The sequence below is a fragment of the Opisthorchis viverrini genome (genome assembly GCF_000715545.1).
Source record: "Opisthorchis viverrini unplaced genomic scaffold opera_v5_152, whole genome shotgun sequence".
Classification (NCBI taxonomy): domain Eukaryota; kingdom Metazoa; phylum Platyhelminthes; class Trematoda; order Opisthorchiida; family Opisthorchiidae; genus Opisthorchis; species Opisthorchis viverrini.
Window position 1 is genome coordinate 269,143 of NW_008751808.1, and position 18,790 is coordinate 287,932.

Sequence of the window (18,790 nt, forward strand, 5' to 3'; positions counted from 1 at the left end):
AACTCGGAAGGACGAAGGTTATCCCAACATCGACCAGATTACGACGGCGATGGATGCCAAGCTCAAAGGTCACGTGGACATCGGCGAATGGGGACACGGGATAACAGAGCAACTAATGGAACCGCTCGACCGAACAACTAGACCCCGGCTAACAGCACGTATATTAACACACGTACCACTACTCAACGCACAACCACCAACCCACCACTACGCACAACCACGCTCCCCAATAACGCACAGTTGATGTCATCTCGATTGGTGATGAGACGTTTGCAATCAAATTGCCCAGCTCGGGGAACAAGCCAACGAACATCTACGCTACCTGAGCTACCGACATTTTCCTCCATATAAGATCACATAAGTTTGACCTTCCAGAGGATGGGATTTTATGTAGAAATGATTCGCTGGACAACCACAGTTAACCGAGCAAAAGTAGGCTAGTCATCCGGATAGTTAGCTTCATGTAACCAAGTTTCTGACTGGTTATAAATAGCCAAGCATGTAAATTACCACTACGTAAATGCATTGCATCTAACCGATAGTTATCGTTGGCTTTCATGAATATGGCCTCAAAACTCCGTGGAACATTATGATTGCTTAGTTACGAAATGTGTGAAGATCATGCTACTGTGTCCCTCGTCTTCAGGATATGCGTTTTTCCAACTACGTTCCGTCTGTGAACTGCATCAACCACGCGCACGCCTACTGGTCACACATTCAGTTCCAACCAAAAAACCTGGAAGTGACCGATAATTTCAAAAGTTCAAAGGGTGAACAACATGTGATTGGGACAACCTCCCAGGATGTACAATTCCTAATCGAAAATTCCCACCGAAACCGCAGTGTACTTACCTTGAGCAAGTCTATCTCATGTATGCAGTCGTTACGTGCCTTTGCATCTGTCATCTCAAATATCTGGAAAGAGGAGAGGGCAGCCAAATGTGCAGTAGACGTGTTTTTAAAGATAAAGTAAAACAAAGTTACATGACAACACCGAACGATACAGTGGTGAGTAGATACGGTCAAACCAGTGTTTGTCTCCTATCAGGTGACAAGTACTCAGAGATAGCCCAAGTGGTTAGAACTGACCGGAAGGTCCGTGGTTCGAACCCGACCTCTGCCTCTCAACTTCCCCTGCCTAGGCTTGGTCAACCTAGCAGTATCCCAGCCCTCGTGCAACCTTCGGGTGGCATAGCAGTTAGGCACCAAAAGGGTACTACAGCTGAACGATCGAACTAAGTTCAGAGTCAATCACTTCGACGGATTTGAATGGTTCATATTCCTATTCGAGGAAGTAAAATTGAATGAGACCTGTAGAATGAGACCGCTCCAAGGAGATGGCGCAGCATTGAGGTCGGCCAGAATTGTGTTCTCTTGGCGGGGGGGGAGTTATATAACTTTTTTTTGTAGCTGGAACAGACATCAAGTGATTCGGAGAAACATCTACCAGAGTACAATCGACCACCTTCACCTTCCACATTCGTTTTGACAGAACTCGTTTTTAGAACTGGATTTGGTCATTCCAAAGTGAAACAAAACAGCCGGGAAACACGCAGATCAAATATGCATAAACCTCCCGATGTATGCAAGTGTTTGACTGATCACGACTATTATTCTTTGCCCTTCACCCATGTGGAATGATCTGGTACCTACGTAGCTTGCCCCGACCTTAGTTGTGAAACTTGCCTGTACTTCGAACTTCACTAGGGCCATAAGCGTATGATTAGTACTTACATCGTGCCAAAACTGTGAAAAAGCGATACCGTTGAATATAATATTGGACACCCTCAAGGCTACTTAAACAGTCTGTCAAGTTTTCAACCATGAAACTTGTACATAAAGTGTAGCATTTCAGATCATGCAATGCAATGATGCACTTCTGGGCATGAGTAAGTTCCATACATCAACAGTTGCGTGAAGGGAATGTCTTATACCCCCGAAGTTTGGGCTATGAAGACGTTGAGCTCGCTCCCTTATTTATTCAGCGTTCAGCTAAAAACGGTTTCCTAAATGGGCACACCTTGGCTTTCGTCTCATCCACCCAAGTACATAGACTGTGGCACGGCATATGCATGAAGGATACCTTTAAGAAAATTTCATACCTCCTTAAAACTACCTCTCGACGCAGACAAACTGGGATAGAACACCCTTCTTGGAAGCGTATTCTTTCTAGAAGCGGATTGATTGGAATTTTCGCATCGGCCGAGCAGAATGGAAGCCAGAAAGGAGGATTTTAACTCACGGATCTTTTTCATCCGGTCTGGGTTTCAAATGCCCTAGTAACAAGAAATGCTTTTTGGTCCATCTACCAACATATCATGCGAAAACAACACTGAAATCACGACCGAATTCTCTCGTACAATCTCCCCAGACCCATCCATTGTTTATCACGCCGGCGACTATGGTTGTCTTGGTAACGGGGGGAGCAAGTTTGCGGAATGAAATTTCCATGGTCTGTCTAAAATTGTATCACAATCTCGGGTATATGGGCAACAATTTGTGGTGTGTTTTACATTGTCTCGCCGAAACACAATTTGTACGAATTGGCGACGAGACCGTCAAAAGTGAGGGCTGAGGACGTACGTAAATATCGAGTAGTTCACAAGAAAATATTTCCAAGTACGTCTAACTGGGTTAGGCGCCTCGTTTCAAGTCTGCTGATTCAAGTTCTGTTCGGGGATGGATACTCTGATACCTGTGAAACGGATATGGAAAAATTCTCACCTCATTTTCACTCTGAGCAGTGGTCAAGTCGCGACGCAATGCGGCAAAAACAGGCCAAATGTTGCTCAAACTTGGTTCTGTATGGCAGAGTTTTGTTACCACGTCATCGACAGACGGAGGATATCAAAACGCAATCCAAGCGCTATTTTTACATTGCACTAATTTAGCATGGCCTGCGAAATCTCAGTCGCTCAAGCATGTCCCATGTTTTCAACATCCGGTCTTCTCATATGGGGTCTTACTGAGAGACTGCGAGTTCTCTCCTATCCCATAGACCACGTTAGCGTGTGGTACAAACACTGTAGGGAGCAATTTTGGAGACAGCTGATTAGTATTCAAGCTCCCCCACCGCCGTCCTGTTTAGGGTGATTTGTGAAGCTAGTTATTGACATGAGGAATAGTTGCACCAAACTGCCTGGACAAAGAAAGGACAAAGAATTTAGCATTTCTGCCCACAGCTGACACGGTGTGAAAGAACCATGCCAAATAAGGTGACCCATAACGCATTGATACCGTTGTCCTGGTAACCGTATGCACAACAAGAAATGTACTTTAACACGTAGGTGTAGGACTATCTGTTCTTAGAATGCGATTGTCAATATTTGCGTGAAATTTCTCAAGATCCATGTCACCGGGATGAGCTTGTACCATCCATAAAGGCCCGGAAATTCCTATAAAACGCATGTTTCTCAATTCAGATGGCCGCAAACATACCCTGTTTCCCTCGAACTATTGTAAATTAATGCACAGTAAACTAGTAAATGTAACAAGACGCGTTTTTGGGAAAATTCATGCACATGGCCACACTAAGGTACCAAGGAACTGTCAGTTATAAATGGAGATGATCGGCCAATTCGTCGTGGACGGTTTCTCACAGCCTAGTTTATCGCGAGCCAATCTATCGACTGACTAAATCGTCATGAGTCGACTTTGATACTACCTCACAGTGAACTGAGCTGTGCACGCAAGTGAGAACAACCGATAAAGCCAAGATTTTGTTATGTATAGGAATGCCTTCTGGCATTTTGAACGTAAATAATAGAAGGAAATGGAGCGGTTTTTCAGCATATACCTGTTTCGCATAAAAAGAAAAAAAACAAACAGATGATGGAGGTACACTTCTCATGGTCTTCTAGGAAGGCTTGTGTCATCGATACTTCCACACCGATTAGTACGAACCGCGGTTTCATATCGACAAGGTGAACATGCCGAGTTGGGTGACCTGACTGGATAGGACGTGGTGTGACCACGTCAAACTATCCCCGGTTGTGAAAAGTGGAATTTCTCCCCGATATTGTCAGTGTGTAATGTAAACTTTATTCTCGGACTGTCGCGACAACAAAAAAAACTTAGCCAAAGTTGTTGAGGGCGCATTAGATGAATAGTTAAACATGTAATGCTACGTAGTTTCTAGACCCGACCGTGGTCTGTAGACCTGGCCTTATGAACTCAGTCATATTGGTTTGATGAACTGTTCCACAATGATCCTAAGTACATGAGCAGAGTGTTTTTTGAAGAGGCATCTCCTGTCTATGTCCCCAGTTGTATCCAACGGGTCTACAATCTTTGTCGTTCACCGCACCTCTGTGTTACTATCACGAATTTGAGTAAGACAATTTGACCACTGAGGAGTAGTCAAGTTTTATTCCTGACTTGCTCTCAACCACCGTACAAGTACCAGGCTTATGTGAATCTGTTGCCTAGAAGGGGGAATGTGGCCACTACCAATATACTGCAGTCGGAAACATTGAAAAACCGTGTGATGAGCATAAATCAGGGTTAATCGCGCGGCAGTAAGCTTTTTCAAAACTGACCACAGCTTGCAGTGATAACAGGCGCTCAGTATTCGCACAATAGAATTGAATTTTCGAAAGCGACAGTGTGCTCCTGATGGTCTAAAACAGACAAAACTGAGTTCAGAGTCTCATCTAGGCATCCCGGAATCTCAGCGATGCTGGGGAAGTATTCCACGAGACTTTTTTCGCAAGAGGTATTATTGCTTCAATGGATAATGACAATTGGTGAGCCACGAGAATATGAACATAGATTAGGATGTACACTCATTTGCAAACTAATTTGGTTCTTTCGAGAGACTCACCTGGAACCCAGCTGAATCTCTCGTTTATGATGTTTTCAGACAGATGAATGTGCTGTACCAGGCCGCCTCATGAAAAACACCAAATTAGTTTGCAAATGAGTGTATATTCGCTTATTTCGTGCAATTTGTTTTCAAGTAGAACATAAGGTTGACGGAAACCCGGGGACTGCGCCTACCTGATGAGCCCAAATTAGAAGGGCGAAACCGGTCGTGGGCTGTCGATGGATTTTCAGCAACCTTATGAGTAGTACATTAAAAAGATAGATTAGGATGGCTTTTGGTTTGAGCACAGACACACACAACAAAATCCAACATTCTGGCACATCTGAGAGCATTGTGCTGTTAATCGGCCCCGTGATAACACTTATTTTCAATTCAATTCTCATTGGCTTGCCAATTATCTGGTTCCTTATAAGGATCACCCAGCATAATTTTGCTCAACAAAGAGTTTTTCTAGAAACAAACAGGCTTTCAATGACCTGCTCCGGTGACAACGATTCACCAGGATAATTTGATGAAATACCAAGTTGCGAGTTGCTATGAGCCAATATCACTCAACTGGCTAGGCTAGCAGCTCGCGTTGACATCAAGCCCTGCTCTTAGCTCTTAGCAAAAATGGCATTCTTAGTACGAACAACCAGCACAAACCAATTAGAGCATCTACGGTTATTTGTTCCCAGAAGTTATCTAGCCCCTTCTCAGAAGATAGTCGAAGGACAACAAAGCATGCGTTGTATCAATCACAGGACCAAGCCACAACACAAAAGTGCACAACAGTTTGCAGGATAACACCGAACAGACGCATTCCGGTAACCTTCACACGCTTCATAGCCACGTTTAGACCAGATGGTTTGTGAATAGCCCGCCAGACCGTGGCGAACTGTCCTTGACCAATGGACAACTGGATTGTATAGTTCGCGAGTGTTTCATAAACGGGCGAATTCCCCGTATCAGCCTTTGTGATGACAGCACGCTGGGCTGGAGCACTTTTTACACGAGTTGTTGGACGCGGTAGCATTGCTTAGCATTCGAAATATCATCCGAGTCCTGAAGATACTACTGAAACAAGTAGGGAAACGCTGATGATATGGATGATGAAATGGCCAAATGTTAAAAGCCCTGGCTGATGTGAGGTAGAAGTTAAGGGTATGTATAACGACCGGTTGCAGGGTCACCTGAATCAGCAACGGGCTGGAGCAAGTGGGTTTGGAAAAGACCAAATGAACCAGACGGTTCTCCACGCTGTTCGGAGTTGATGTGACCAAAGCAAGCGCAACCGGTGTTTCATTCCTAGCTGAAGCGATGTGTGTTCTGCGGCATGAGACCAAAGGATTGGCACAAGGTGTGCTACATCTGCACAACAACAAATGCAGAGGTATCACTACACACCGGTTGGCTTTTGCAATTGGCCATTTTCCAAACGACCTTGATTCTGGGGTCGCTATGTTTTGAAACGTTGTTTTCAATAGTCCAAAGAATCCGAAACCAGATGGCTTCGGTCAGATAGTCGAACCTACACAAGTGATTCTCTGTCACACAGCTGTTGTTATCTATGACAGACGTTGTTTCATTCTGTTCCGCTGTCAGTGTTTGTGACAGAACACCATCCCGGTAAAAACCTCTTCTCAATTCGCATCTTGAGCGTCTGCATCTTGGTCCAGTTGTTTGTGCTTTGATCCCTTCCAGAGTTCTGAATCTCTGAAGTAGCATGTCCCATTTTCTGCCATTCAAACAAAGTTTGGTAACCATGGTGATCAGTTAACAAAACAAATAGCTGGAGGATCTCTAATCATAGGACAGAGGCAGACGTGCGTAGCACGAGAGAATTGCCATTGTTCCAAATCTCTACACTCAACTTTGGTTGTATGTACCTATCCGTGGGCGAATTTGGTGCAAAAGGAAAATAGAAGAGACCGATTGGAGAAAACCACCTTTTGACGGGATACTTAAAATAATGGATGACGGTATCCCGATTTTAGAGTGAAAAACACACTTATTTTCTTGGGTGAGTAAAATCCTGTCTACTTCGTAAAGGAAACTACTCACAAGGTTGCTGAAAATCCGTCGACAGCCCACGAACGGTTTCACCCTTCTGGAGGCTCATCAGGTAGGCGCAGTTCCCGAGTTTCCGTCAAATTTAGGTTCTACTTGGACCTAAATTGGACTGTTTTCGAGAAATAAACTCATTTGAAAATCACTTTCTCAAAAATAGTCCAATTTGGGTTCAAGTAGATCATAAAGTTGACAGAAACTCGGGGACTGTGCCTACCTGGTGAGTCCCAAGAAGGGCGAAACCGGTCATGGGCTGTCGAAGAGTTTTCAGCAACCTTGTGAGCTGTCTACTTCACTGAAGAAACGAGTCTGAGTGGGTGACGAAGTAACCTGAAACGCTTGCGTCTAACGGCTCCCGCGTTCTCCTTGTTTCGCTCGGACGTACAAAGTTGTCGTTCGGTGGATGTTCTGTTTCTGGTTCAAGGTGTATGGTTAAAGGATATTTCCTGATTGATCGACGGGAGATTGACATCATAAGCAAAATGAGTCACACGATCAATCCCCTCCAGGTGCTTCTCGGACAATGGTTTCTTATAAAGATGATAAAGATAAAAAACAAAATAAACTATGAGCCGTCGCTGAGACATTCGACTCACGGCAGCTCACGTGACATTATCCGCGTGGCTGAGAGTTATTGGTGCATTACTCCATCCAACCGAAGGCTAGTTTCAATGCTTTTCAGCTCTTATTGATCATTTTTCGGGACTCTCTCCGGAAGGAAATGTAGGAATCTGAACCTCTTGTGTTAATTGTGATGTGAGAGTACTACTGAAGATTCTCAGCAGACATGACAAACCTGCGCAGCCTTCCGGGATTTTTCAGCTGAAGACTTCGACTGAAGGGTATGATCTTGGCCTCGGAATCCTAAACCTTCTCATGAGATATGGCTGGATGACCGGAAGAATGCCATTCGTGAACACATAATGTTACGGTCATCACGTGAGGCCAAATTGTTTCATGCTTCATTTCCCACCAATCTGGTTTAGCGTGCTCACCTGATAGATATATGAGAGCGCGTATTCAATTTTATGAAGTTTTTGGTGGTTCACACTGCAGGGCGAAACGGTAGCCAACTTGGAGTGTACCTCCAAAGTTCCAGTAGATCGCGTAGGAGGTTGGTAGTTGGCCTTTGGCTCTGTAGGAGACTTATTTTATTATATGGATTGTTGGAAATATGGATCCTAATTCTATACCCCGCTTCTGAGGTATACGCATACTACTGGCAAGGGGGGTCAGTAGTATACAACAACTTCCAGTGGCGAAAAAGAGCACCGTTACGTAATTTACGATCACCGGTTTGCGTGTCACTTGGTCGCGCTTTATTATTTGTTTCTCAGCATGAGCATGTGTGAAGTGAAACGCGGCCCACTGATATTCAGCAAATTGTAAAGCCTCGCTCCCAACTGAGATTCTGGCAGCTCACATCATTCAGCCGATAGGTAACAAGCTTATTTCAACGGAAGTTCCCCTTTGTATCTATGCCATTTGCACACACAAAAAAAGTGTTCCCGGCGCCGGAACTCCCACTGTCGACGAATTGTCAAAAATCACACCCTCGTTAATGAATACCGCCAAGTTCACGAAAAAGAGATGATTACCAAGGAAGAGTCCAAGTGGATCTGCATTCAGATTATAAGGTATCAAATCGTTAAACTTTCGTCTAAACCTCTAAGCAAGGAGAAATGAAAAACAGAGATTGAATTGATTGTGATGGTGTTCCGTCCACCTCATACTCCGCGGGGCTCTATTTACTGGATTTCGCTACAGCAGACATTAACGCTCAAGGCCAGTATAAGCACGGGGCTCCGGCTTCAGTTCCGCGAGTGAAAAACGACGTTAATGGTTATAGTTTCCAAATGTTTGATCGATCTGTTTCAACGGTACATGCTACCGTAAATTTTTCAGACGATTAAAACAAATATACAATAAATGACCAAAAATTCGTAGATCAGTTTGTTCTTCACGCATTCTACATTCATTAAGCAATATCTACACACGACCACACGACTAACAAACACTGAACCTATGGCTGAACAGATTTCCGGATAAAAGCGCATACCAAAGATTGCTGCACGTATCCATAGGAAAGTTTAGGAATTTTCCCCTCCAGTCTTCCGATAACTCAGTCTAGAACCTTTACAATTTCAACACCATAATGTTACTGAGTTTGTGAAATCGCACTCCACTGTAACCAGTTGCAGATACGCTTGAGCGTCGCGTGTTTGAATGCATTCCCCTAAGTGTAGAGCGATCGCCCAATCACGCTGTAACGAATATGACGAAAATTCCCGTATAACATGTACAGTCTGGGTCCCGACAAACCTAATGTGAAGGCGAATTACAGGATAGGACCATGGAAAATCACCAACGTTCTGGTCTGTACCAGTGGCTACGACGGTCGGTCGCGGGGTGTACCCGAGATGGTTCATGTCTGTCCATTGCAGTCTGAGGGGCGCATAATGGTGGACATCCTATTCTCCACTGCCACACAGTCAGGCGAGTTGGACCAGTCACGTTGCTGGACACCTGGGTTTGTGCTGATAATGAGGCAAAGACGGTGAACGTCTAGCAAACCCTTCTAGCCTAACTACAGAGGAGCACCTCCAACAGGCTTCCACAGCACCCAAAAGAATTTTTTATGAAGTAATACAAAGTGGCGGGAAAGGGGCTTTCAAACGCATTACACCCTTGGTCGTTTGCTCTGAGTTTTCTTAGCAGGAAACCACAACATGTCGGGGGAGGGGGGGGAGAAGCGAGTAACACAGAGAAGCATTTGATATTATCGAACGTCTCCAAAAGCATATCCAAAGGATTTCCGCTCATGGTTGTCCAACATTTGCTGACTTAACAAGTGTAAGCACCACCCAGCATTAACAAGCTGAACCACGCTCCAAACCAGCATGCAACAATACCGATTCCTGAAACGAGATATAAACTATCAAAACGCGATAGTCCATACCAAGGAGTATCGCGGAAAATGCCGCCTCAGTCCACCTCAGCACTAAACACATCCAAACAAAGGCTTCAAGACGGAAGACAGTTCTCGGTTTTCTGAAGCTGCGAGAGAATCCGGTCGCTGGAAATCACCAGACAAGTAACATCTGGGACATAAGGCGAAACGTACCATCTGATTATATTGCAACTGCGTCTAGATCGAATTGGCGAAGGGCATGGAAAAGATTTCTGACGTCGGTTCACAAGCAGCGGGGTCAAATCACCGCGGACTGAGGTCCTTTATAACAGGGTGAAGCCAGGTGCTTATATCAGACGCCCGATGGGCAGAAGAGCAAAACACGTTCAAAGCTATCAAGCTTAATATTGTTTCAGTAGCAAAGCCCAGTCTCAAAGCCGGAGGCCTATGTCGACGCCGACGCCCGATTAGCCATCTTAGATATTGATTCCTCAAGCATTTTCAGTGCGTTGTTTGGTATTCACCAAAGTCGACCGAATGCACCGATTTTTAACAGCTATTTTATTTTAAGCGAGACGAGGGGAACATCGTAGCCGACGTACACAAGGGCTTCAGATTGCTTCGTTACCCACTTAGACTCGTTTTTCCACTCCTCTTGCTAATCACAGAGAAATAGAATAGGATGTACACAGCAGATGCACACACAGTGGTTATAGGTGTGACTAGTATTTTTTCCAGTGTTACACGGTGTGGTGTCGGATGTTTTAAAAAGCGGTATCAAGATTTGTCTTATATTTGAATGTGGTCACTCATAGTACCTATGAAACGTTATCCTTGTCGGGATGTATATATATACGTATATATGCATATATATATGATGCACGCATGCACGCAACCAGTTAGTTCACAAGAACTTGCAGCTGCATGCTAGTTGCGCAAGGAAACTTTATACTCCATGTCGACTGGGAGTTCAGAAAAGCCGGGGTCTGTATGGCCATGAAAGTAGGTAACGGATGCCAGCTTTGGATCATTTAATAAAAAACCAAAAGCTCTTCGAAAAACGGGTGCCATTAAACGTAAGTGAGCTGTTTTCACTAGTACTTCCAGTTAGCCTTGTTTCTCTGGGTATGAGGCGGCTGGGATTGAGGGTTCAACAAAACAACGGCTCGTCTGCCATATTCCTCAGCCAAAAGCTCAACTGACTTAGGACTCCAGAGCTTTTGATATCCTTACTCATTTTACTGACAAGAGTTTTGGGTCTTCTTGCATTATGTGGGTCAAGTAGCCGAGTAGCGCGATTTTACACAGCTTGGCAGCGTTGCCAGCGCTTTATCACATAGATTTGGTTTATAACCATGTAAGCAACGGAGTATTGTCCAAACAGCCAACTGGTTAACCGAGGAAGTTGTCAGCTCAGTGGATCACTGCTTGGCACTGCAAGCAACCAGCTAAACAAACAAATTGCTATCATTTCCATACCATATTTCTTCCGACCCATAAAGTTGATGTTGTGATAGCATAATACAAGTGGTTTCACAAGGGGTCCAGTTGACACTCTGAAAGCCATCATGAGGTCTTCTCAAAGTTAAGGAAGCAACAATGACGTCGAATTTTTAGATCCTCAGGAAGATTATGGCATGATATCTCTTTTGATGAAGTGCAGCACTTTTGCATATAGGAGCTGTACGACCTAACCTCCTCTGCATAAATTAATATTCAGTCATTAACTCTTAAATATACCACAGTGATATCCTACTTAGTTGAAGATTATCTGCTGCCAGATGAAAAGGTTACTAAAATCAGGCCGATTTTCGTCAACGCTCTGTTAGCTTTTGAAACATTGCGCATTCAAACACTGAAGTTGAAACTTTCAAGGATTTGCATTAGCTTGCAACAATTGTCTTAATAAAGTTGTTCTATCCGCCATGGCGAAACAATTGATACGACCAGTCAACTCATGGATTAGCCTATGTCTTGTTTGAAACTGTTGAATTGCTGTCTAACACTGCCAATATATCGAAAGCACCGCAACGGAATACGGACTTTAAACCTCACTGACCTCATCAAGAGAACTGTACCTGGCCAGTCAGATGGTACATTTATGGATTTTGGCTTCCAAAAAATTGGTAATCGAGAGCCATCAGAGGTGCTACCGGCTGTTGCCGGTTCTTAGATTTGCCTTACCTGTATCAACGCCTACTTCTCAGAGGCAATTTTTCTTGCTGATTTTGTATGCCAATAAGATTGTATTTGTGAGACTAACCAGTTTTTAGCCACTAGAGGCAATCTATTGCAAGATTGGTGCTCACGCAGGCTAACTACTGATCTGCCTTGGTATTCCTAGTTGATTTTCGGGATATTATGCCAAAATACACATTGGTAAATCATGCAGATACATGGGTTGATTTCGTCAACTAGCAAATACCAGGTAAGTTTGTCATAAGACTGAGAAAGATATTGCATCATTTAACGCTATTTAATAACTACCAGCTACCGAAGGCAGATCGACGCAATTAAGCGGTATGACGTTTGTCCATACTTTGAGTAGTGGCTTGTTTACCGGATAAGGGTGATCAAGGCCAAACAGGTCCAGCTGTTCAACGTCTTATTTGGCATCTAAGCCACATCATTCTTAAGTTACAGGCACACATTCTAGCGTGTACACAAAACTGAAAGCCGTAAGTAGTCATTAAGAGATGACATATCGTTGACATAACACATGTACGCTTCGTAACAATCACTATTATCTGGACACTTCTGCTTAAAATTTCCCAAGGAAAATGTACCTGTAACCACACTTGCTCGCAATGAAGTGTGACGTTGGATAAAATATTTTGTAGTCTGTGTAAGTTTGTATGTTAAAAGTACACCGTCTTGCAAAATTTGAATTCTCGTAAGTTTGCCTGAATGATATGACCACATTGTCAACTGATTTTAGCAGTCACTTTGACTCTGCACCTTATGATGACTAGTGTCCTTGTGAACATTGGTGCTGTTCACACTGCATTGTCTAACTGATAAGGTCACATTTCTTCAACATTTATGGCATCATACCCAACAAAAACCCTGAGGAAGCTGAAAAGAGAGGCTCATCCTTATGACGGCGACCGTGGTCCTGAGAATCCGCGGAAAAGTGAAATATTTTCAGAATTGGATAGATTACACTCAAAATGGCACCGGTGGTGGCCAAAGGATTAGCATTGCAAAAGAATGAAGATAACGTTTCTAGACTGCCTAGGTACGAGTTATTAGAGGTGACTGACTACGACTGATTCAAATCGATGTCAGAATACGTAAGCATTATTTGTAAATTAATCAAGAACATTCTTTCACAAACAATGCACCTATCTACCTTTACTGCTTTGATCGCTACGTTCAAAGAGCTTGAGTTGTTTCCAGAATATGGATACCTGGCTCGGTATACCGTACTGAACTGGCCTATACCGATTACATGATAGTCAACGAAATCACCCAACGTAATCCGGTTGTCTTCTGCGTCCATCCAAGTTTGGCCTTCATTTAAACATTCATAGTAACGTATGAGCCTTGATAAGACTGCATTGCTGCCAAAATCTGTTTTAAATCTTCGGTTTCCAAAATGTTCTTGAAAGGGGCACGTTGAACTTTTGCACAAAAGCGGGAGGCAAGGGTCCATCCTTGTGTTGGTAGACTGACTCCGAATATGTCCTCCATTGTGTTTTGGCATTTGGACCTCTGGCTGAATTTCGTAATAGTCTCCGCTCATGTGCGGCATATATACTCCATCTGAAGAAATCACAACTTCACGTTCTGCAACAGGTATGAAGTCCAATATTTGATTAACTGTTGTCATTTCACGATATATATGTGGTAATAAAACCCATAACACTTATTTTTAACTATTATTCCACGACATCTAGCAGAATCGTGAACCTCGTAACACACGATATTAGATCACATAGATCAGCTGATTATTTTCGAAAACCCGCCACCCGCGAGGTTAAACAAAATTGATTCGGTAAAACAAATGATCGTTCCAACTTGGATTATTTAAGAGATTGGGAATATTTTTGAGCATACCAGGATAAACATTTGCTGACATAGTTTATATATTATTTAGATGCACTTAGCTAGAGAAAGCAGTGGTGGATGGCTTCATAAATAATATCACAGTAACTCAGTAGCCCACATCGTATCGCATTCGGTAGATCTTCACGGATATTTCTACAGGATTATGAGTTCTCCTAATGTCAGACGTCCACAGATTGAGCATTCGAGCCACCAAAGTACAACTACGCCATCCAGAGTTACTGAAATCGCAATACAGGCCGAGTGAGTTGTATATAGCAATTCCGATACCTTTCACTTATGAACACAATACGTCAGTTGGTATAAGATTATGTATGTTTCCAATGGTTCTCAAATTTCCGCATAATTGGAGTCGGTTGTATAAAAGCTCTTACTGCTGCTTTTTGCTTCATCGTAGTACCGATCTAGATTGTCGGCACAGCAAATAAATAATCACCTGATAAATCTATGGATTTGTTCACAGTAATTAACCGTCTGTGGTGTTAGTCCGTTTGAAATTTGTAAAGACATGGCATGCTAATTCCTGATAAATTGACTGTTAGGAGTTTCATCCTGAATAGTAATCAGTTGAATCTAGCAGGATTGTTTTTGTGTCGCTGTGGATAAAATTTCGCGCTGTTTGTTCCACATCCACATGGCAGCTCACGATGACTGCGTGCACTATTAGTGATAAATGTTGGTATTTCGGCTGATACGCAGCCAACTGTATGGAGAATAAGCAGCCTTTTTGCAAACGGTAAACACTGTAAAACAAGTTCACAAGAAACCGGTTGTGCTGATAATTTTACGCATAGCTTAGAATTGTAGCCTCGTTAGTTGTGTTGATTAGGACTGCTCTTGTCCTGCATAAGCCTATAGTGGATCAATAGTTTATGGAGTGACAGGTTTACAGAGAAGCTAGGTAGGGACCGATGGTGAATAACTGACCATACGTGTCGTAGTACAAATGGAAGGATTTAGTGCCGAAATGAGTGCATCTTATTTCGATTGCAGCGCAACGCGCCCACATCAACTCGTCAAAATAATGGCAATTACTAACAAAGTCATGTTTTTGTAAACTTCACGGGGTATTCCTGAACTTGATTTGGTTACAAATCATGACTGAAATTGGCTAAATCTTTCCCTTACAATCGATTGGGTAAGCCATCGAAGACAGAACAGTAGCACTATTTATCACTCTGCTACTACTGAACCGCCGTCAGTCAGACTGAAAAGCATGATAGTAATATTTTGAAGGATTATATACGACACATTCAATAGTTCCCAATCACTTTGTTGGACAGAATAAATTACTGTGTACCCAGAGGTAATAATCACTTTATAGAGTGCTTCTGTGCTTTTCTATTAGTTGTATTGTCCTTCAGGATCTCAGGAAATAGGCAGGCTGGCCTGTTAAATGGTGATATGTAGAAATGTAGCTTGCATTTTCGTACAAGGTTTGAATAGAATTGTTTGGTTTATATAGCTTGTCGTTTTCAGTTTCCTCGTTGCCTGAAAATTTTATACAGTCACTTCCCAAACCATCTGCTACATGAGTCGGATTTAGTTTATCGTACAGACAACATTATGCCGCAACGACCATACACAAGTTATCGATCGTGTTGCTAACATAACACCACATCGTCTTGTGGCTTCAGCTGTGACAGACTGCAACTAGATGCTAACGTACTTTAGTTGTATCGATTTTCTTGCGTCATTCGTAAGTACCCGCATATCGCCGTAGAAAAAGCGCATGCATATAGCCAGTGCATCAATATTGATTGTCTTATTCAGTAGGGTACGTTTTACCTCCAACATCGTTTTATTGACCAGCTTGCCAGCGTCATAACTCTGCGATACTCATACATGATAAGAAAAGAGAGCTATCCTAACAGTGAGGGCACTAAGTCCAAATCGCCGCAACGTGGGTACCTTGACCCAATCACCGAAATATCAGATGGTCGTACTGGGTGGACGCATAGCGCACAAGCGTCTTACATGCACACCGGTGGGACTGACCGGTCACGTGAAACTGTTACGTGAGTGTCGTTGATCTGTCTGTGCGTGAGCGAGCCCAAGGTCGCGCAAATACCTACCTTTTTAGAGCACTGACAGTGTGTAGACAAGGTCAAATGCGGTTGGCCAAATAGCGTCACCGGAGGCGGGTAAGAACATCGCCACCTGATTCGCTGACGGATTAGAGGGACGGTGAAAGTGGTCCAGACCATGCGATACGAACTCGCGAACTGGTAAGATCTCGTTTCCGTTTGAGATATGGCAACTTCTCCACTGACGCTTTGAGAGGAAGTCATGCACTGCAAAATGTCATAAAACGAATCCTGATGTAGACAGTCTGATTTGAAGAGACGTCCCTTCGCTTGCTAATCGAAATGTTAGTGTAACTGTTACGTGTTTGCTTGTAACTTTCTGTAATTAAAATATTGAAAGCTGGTTCAACTTAAATGCCGACAGTTAAATTCGCCTTGCAGGCATAGCGAACAGCGGTTGTCGGTTGAATAACTGGGACCGTGCAGAACTGCTCCAGAGAAGAAAGTTGAAGGCATACTATGTCGAATGTGGACGTCGTATCGACCGTAAAATTGAAAAACACACTGGCGTTCGTCTGGATAGTCAACAGTGTGTGGGGGCAATCAACGTGTTGGGCTAATCTGTGACCACAACCGCCTAAGCACACCATGCGAACAACAGCGACGCGTATCCAACTGGAATTGTGAACAGGAATAGACATGAATTGTTCTCACGACTATCAAGGCTACGTGGGTCCGTGGAGGGGGGCGTATGTTGATGGACTGCATCAGCAACATTGTTTTGCCTCGCCAAACCCAAACAAATGACGCAAAGCAAAGCAGCGTGCGAACGTGGAACCCACTTAAAATTGTTCCAAGTATCAGCGCTTTCCTGTCTGGCGAAAGAGCTCTTAATTTTAGCTATCAGCACCTTTCAATTCTCATCTAAACAGCGTACGCTTTCCACCTGGGCATGCTTACTGGTACAACTGCTTCGGTGATATTACGGTGGTTCAGTTCTTGAAATAAGGGGGTGTTGGGGAGAACTTGGGCGCCATATTTTCGGCAGCAAAATGCACGGCTTAACTGTTGGAGCAGGTGGTTGTGCTCGTAAATTTGAAATTTCGGTTATCGATTAAGCCAGACAACTTACACGACAAAGTCATTAGTACATGAAAGTAAATGATAGTACATGATAAGGTGGATGTTCATTCCTCATAGATCCCGTTTTCTAGGTGAGAACGGTAAAAAAACCTAGAAAGTTGTAAAACTAGTCCTTCTATAAGCAATCTCAGTACCCGACAATGATTTGCATTGAGACCTCCAGAAAAGATTCACGCAACTGGGAAAAAATAATCTGAGAGAAATCTACATTGAAAAGAATGTCTAAGTTTCGAATATATACTCATTTGCAAACTAATTTGGTTTTGCGAGAGACTCACCTGGAACCCAGCTGAATCTCTCATTTATGTTGATCTCAGGCAACTGAGTAGAGCATTACAAATATAAGTGTGTATCGCGATATCTCGAATATCGTAGCGACTGAAACATGAGGCGGCCTGGTGCAGCACATTCAGTTGCCGGGATGCATCAAAACCGAGAGATTCAGCTGGGTTCCAGGGCTGAGTCTCTCGAAAAACCAAATTAATTTGCATATGAGTGTATATTCGCTGAATTCGTGCAATTTGGTTCCAAGTAGAACATAAGGTTGACGGAAACCCGGGGACTTCGCCTACCTGATGAGCCCCAAGTGGAAGGGCGAAACCGGTCGTGGGCTGTCGATGGATTTTCAGCAACCTTATGAGTAATACATTACAAAGGTTTGCATTGTCTTATAACACTGTTCTCAGGTCACCACACCCGGATTTGTTTCCTCGCCCGACCAAAAATTGAACCAAAATACGACACTTGTGTTTGTGTTGCGCATTAGTGCGAGAGAGGAGACAAAACCTGAGTTTTGTCGCTACATGACTGTGTGAAAATATGCAGACGGGATACCTACTTCAGGCGGTAGCTGACCTCCAAAGTTCTCAAGGTCCGTTTACAGGGCTATTCGCAACATGATAAAGTCAGCCGATTTCCAAAATCGCTTTTTTAAATGGGGAACAAGGTCCTATTGACGGAAACTACTGCCGGAATTCTCAACTCTGCTAATCACCACAAAGACGGAAGACCGAGAGAGAGTTGAAACGATGAAGGAGATTCGCCTCAGCCGGCAGGGGATCTTTCAATTGCCCCAAAACTGAGCGTAGCGTTTTTCCCTTCTGAAAAGCTACTCTAATGCATTGTCTTGTTAAAACACTGTTCTCAGATCACCACACCCGGACTTGTTTCCTCGTCCGACCGGAAATTCAACCGAAACACGACACTTGTGTTTGTGTCGCGCGTTAGTGCGAGAGAGGAGGCTAAACCTGAGTTTTGTTGCAACATGACTGTGTGAAAATATGCAGACGGGCTACCTACTTCAGGCAGTAGCTGACCTCCAAAGTTCTGGAGGTCCGTTTACTGGGCTATTTGCAACATGATAAAGTCAGTCGATTTCTAAAATCGCTTTTTTGAATAGGGAACAAGGTCCTATAAACGGAAACTACTGCCGGAATTCTCAACTCTACTAATCACCACAAAGACGAAAGACCGAGAGAGAGTTGAAACGATGAAGGAGATTTGCCCTTGCCCTGGATGCCAAGGTATCTAGACGAAAACAGATGAGGCACTGCAAAGCAGCCAATAAGTCTCAGATTCCTAATGTTCTGCTGTACTGAAGTGAAGTCCTTGACCTTCCAAGAACATGACAGAAAATAAAGAAAAGACCAGAACTACTGCAGTTACCGCAGGAAGTAGTGGCGCATTTGAGCATTAACCGGTCTTGCCCTCAAAATTCATATCCCGTTTCAGTAGCATTTGTGGAGCCAATAAATTATTCGTCGAGGC

The 18,790-nt window shown here is 43.5% G+C and overlaps 2 protein-coding genes across 2 annotated transcripts in view; one reads left to right on the forward strand and one right to left on the reverse strand.

The window, feature by feature from the left end:
• Positions 1 to 13,653, reverse strand: part of T265_06929 (hypothetical protein) — a gene marked incomplete at both ends in the record, with an annotated part of 21,533 nt that extends 7,880 nt beyond the window's left edge. Inside the window, 2 exons of the mRNA XM_009172332.1 lie at positions 853 to 915; positions 13,138 to 13,653. Of these exons, the coding sequence (XP_009170596.1) occupies positions 853 to 915; positions 13,138 to 13,617 (543 nt within the window). The remainder of the gene's footprint in view (positions 1 to 852; positions 916 to 13,137) is intronic.
• Positions 13,654 to 13,914: 261 nt separating this feature from the next.
• Positions 13,915 to 18,790, forward strand: part of T265_06930 (hypothetical protein) — a gene marked incomplete at both ends in the record, with an annotated part of 29,506 nt that continues 24,630 nt past the window's right edge. The window contains one exon of the mRNA XM_009172333.1: positions 13,915 to 14,096. Coding sequence (XP_009170597.1) covers positions 13,999 to 14,096 — 98 coding nt within the window. The remainder of the gene's footprint in view (positions 14,097 to 18,790) is intronic.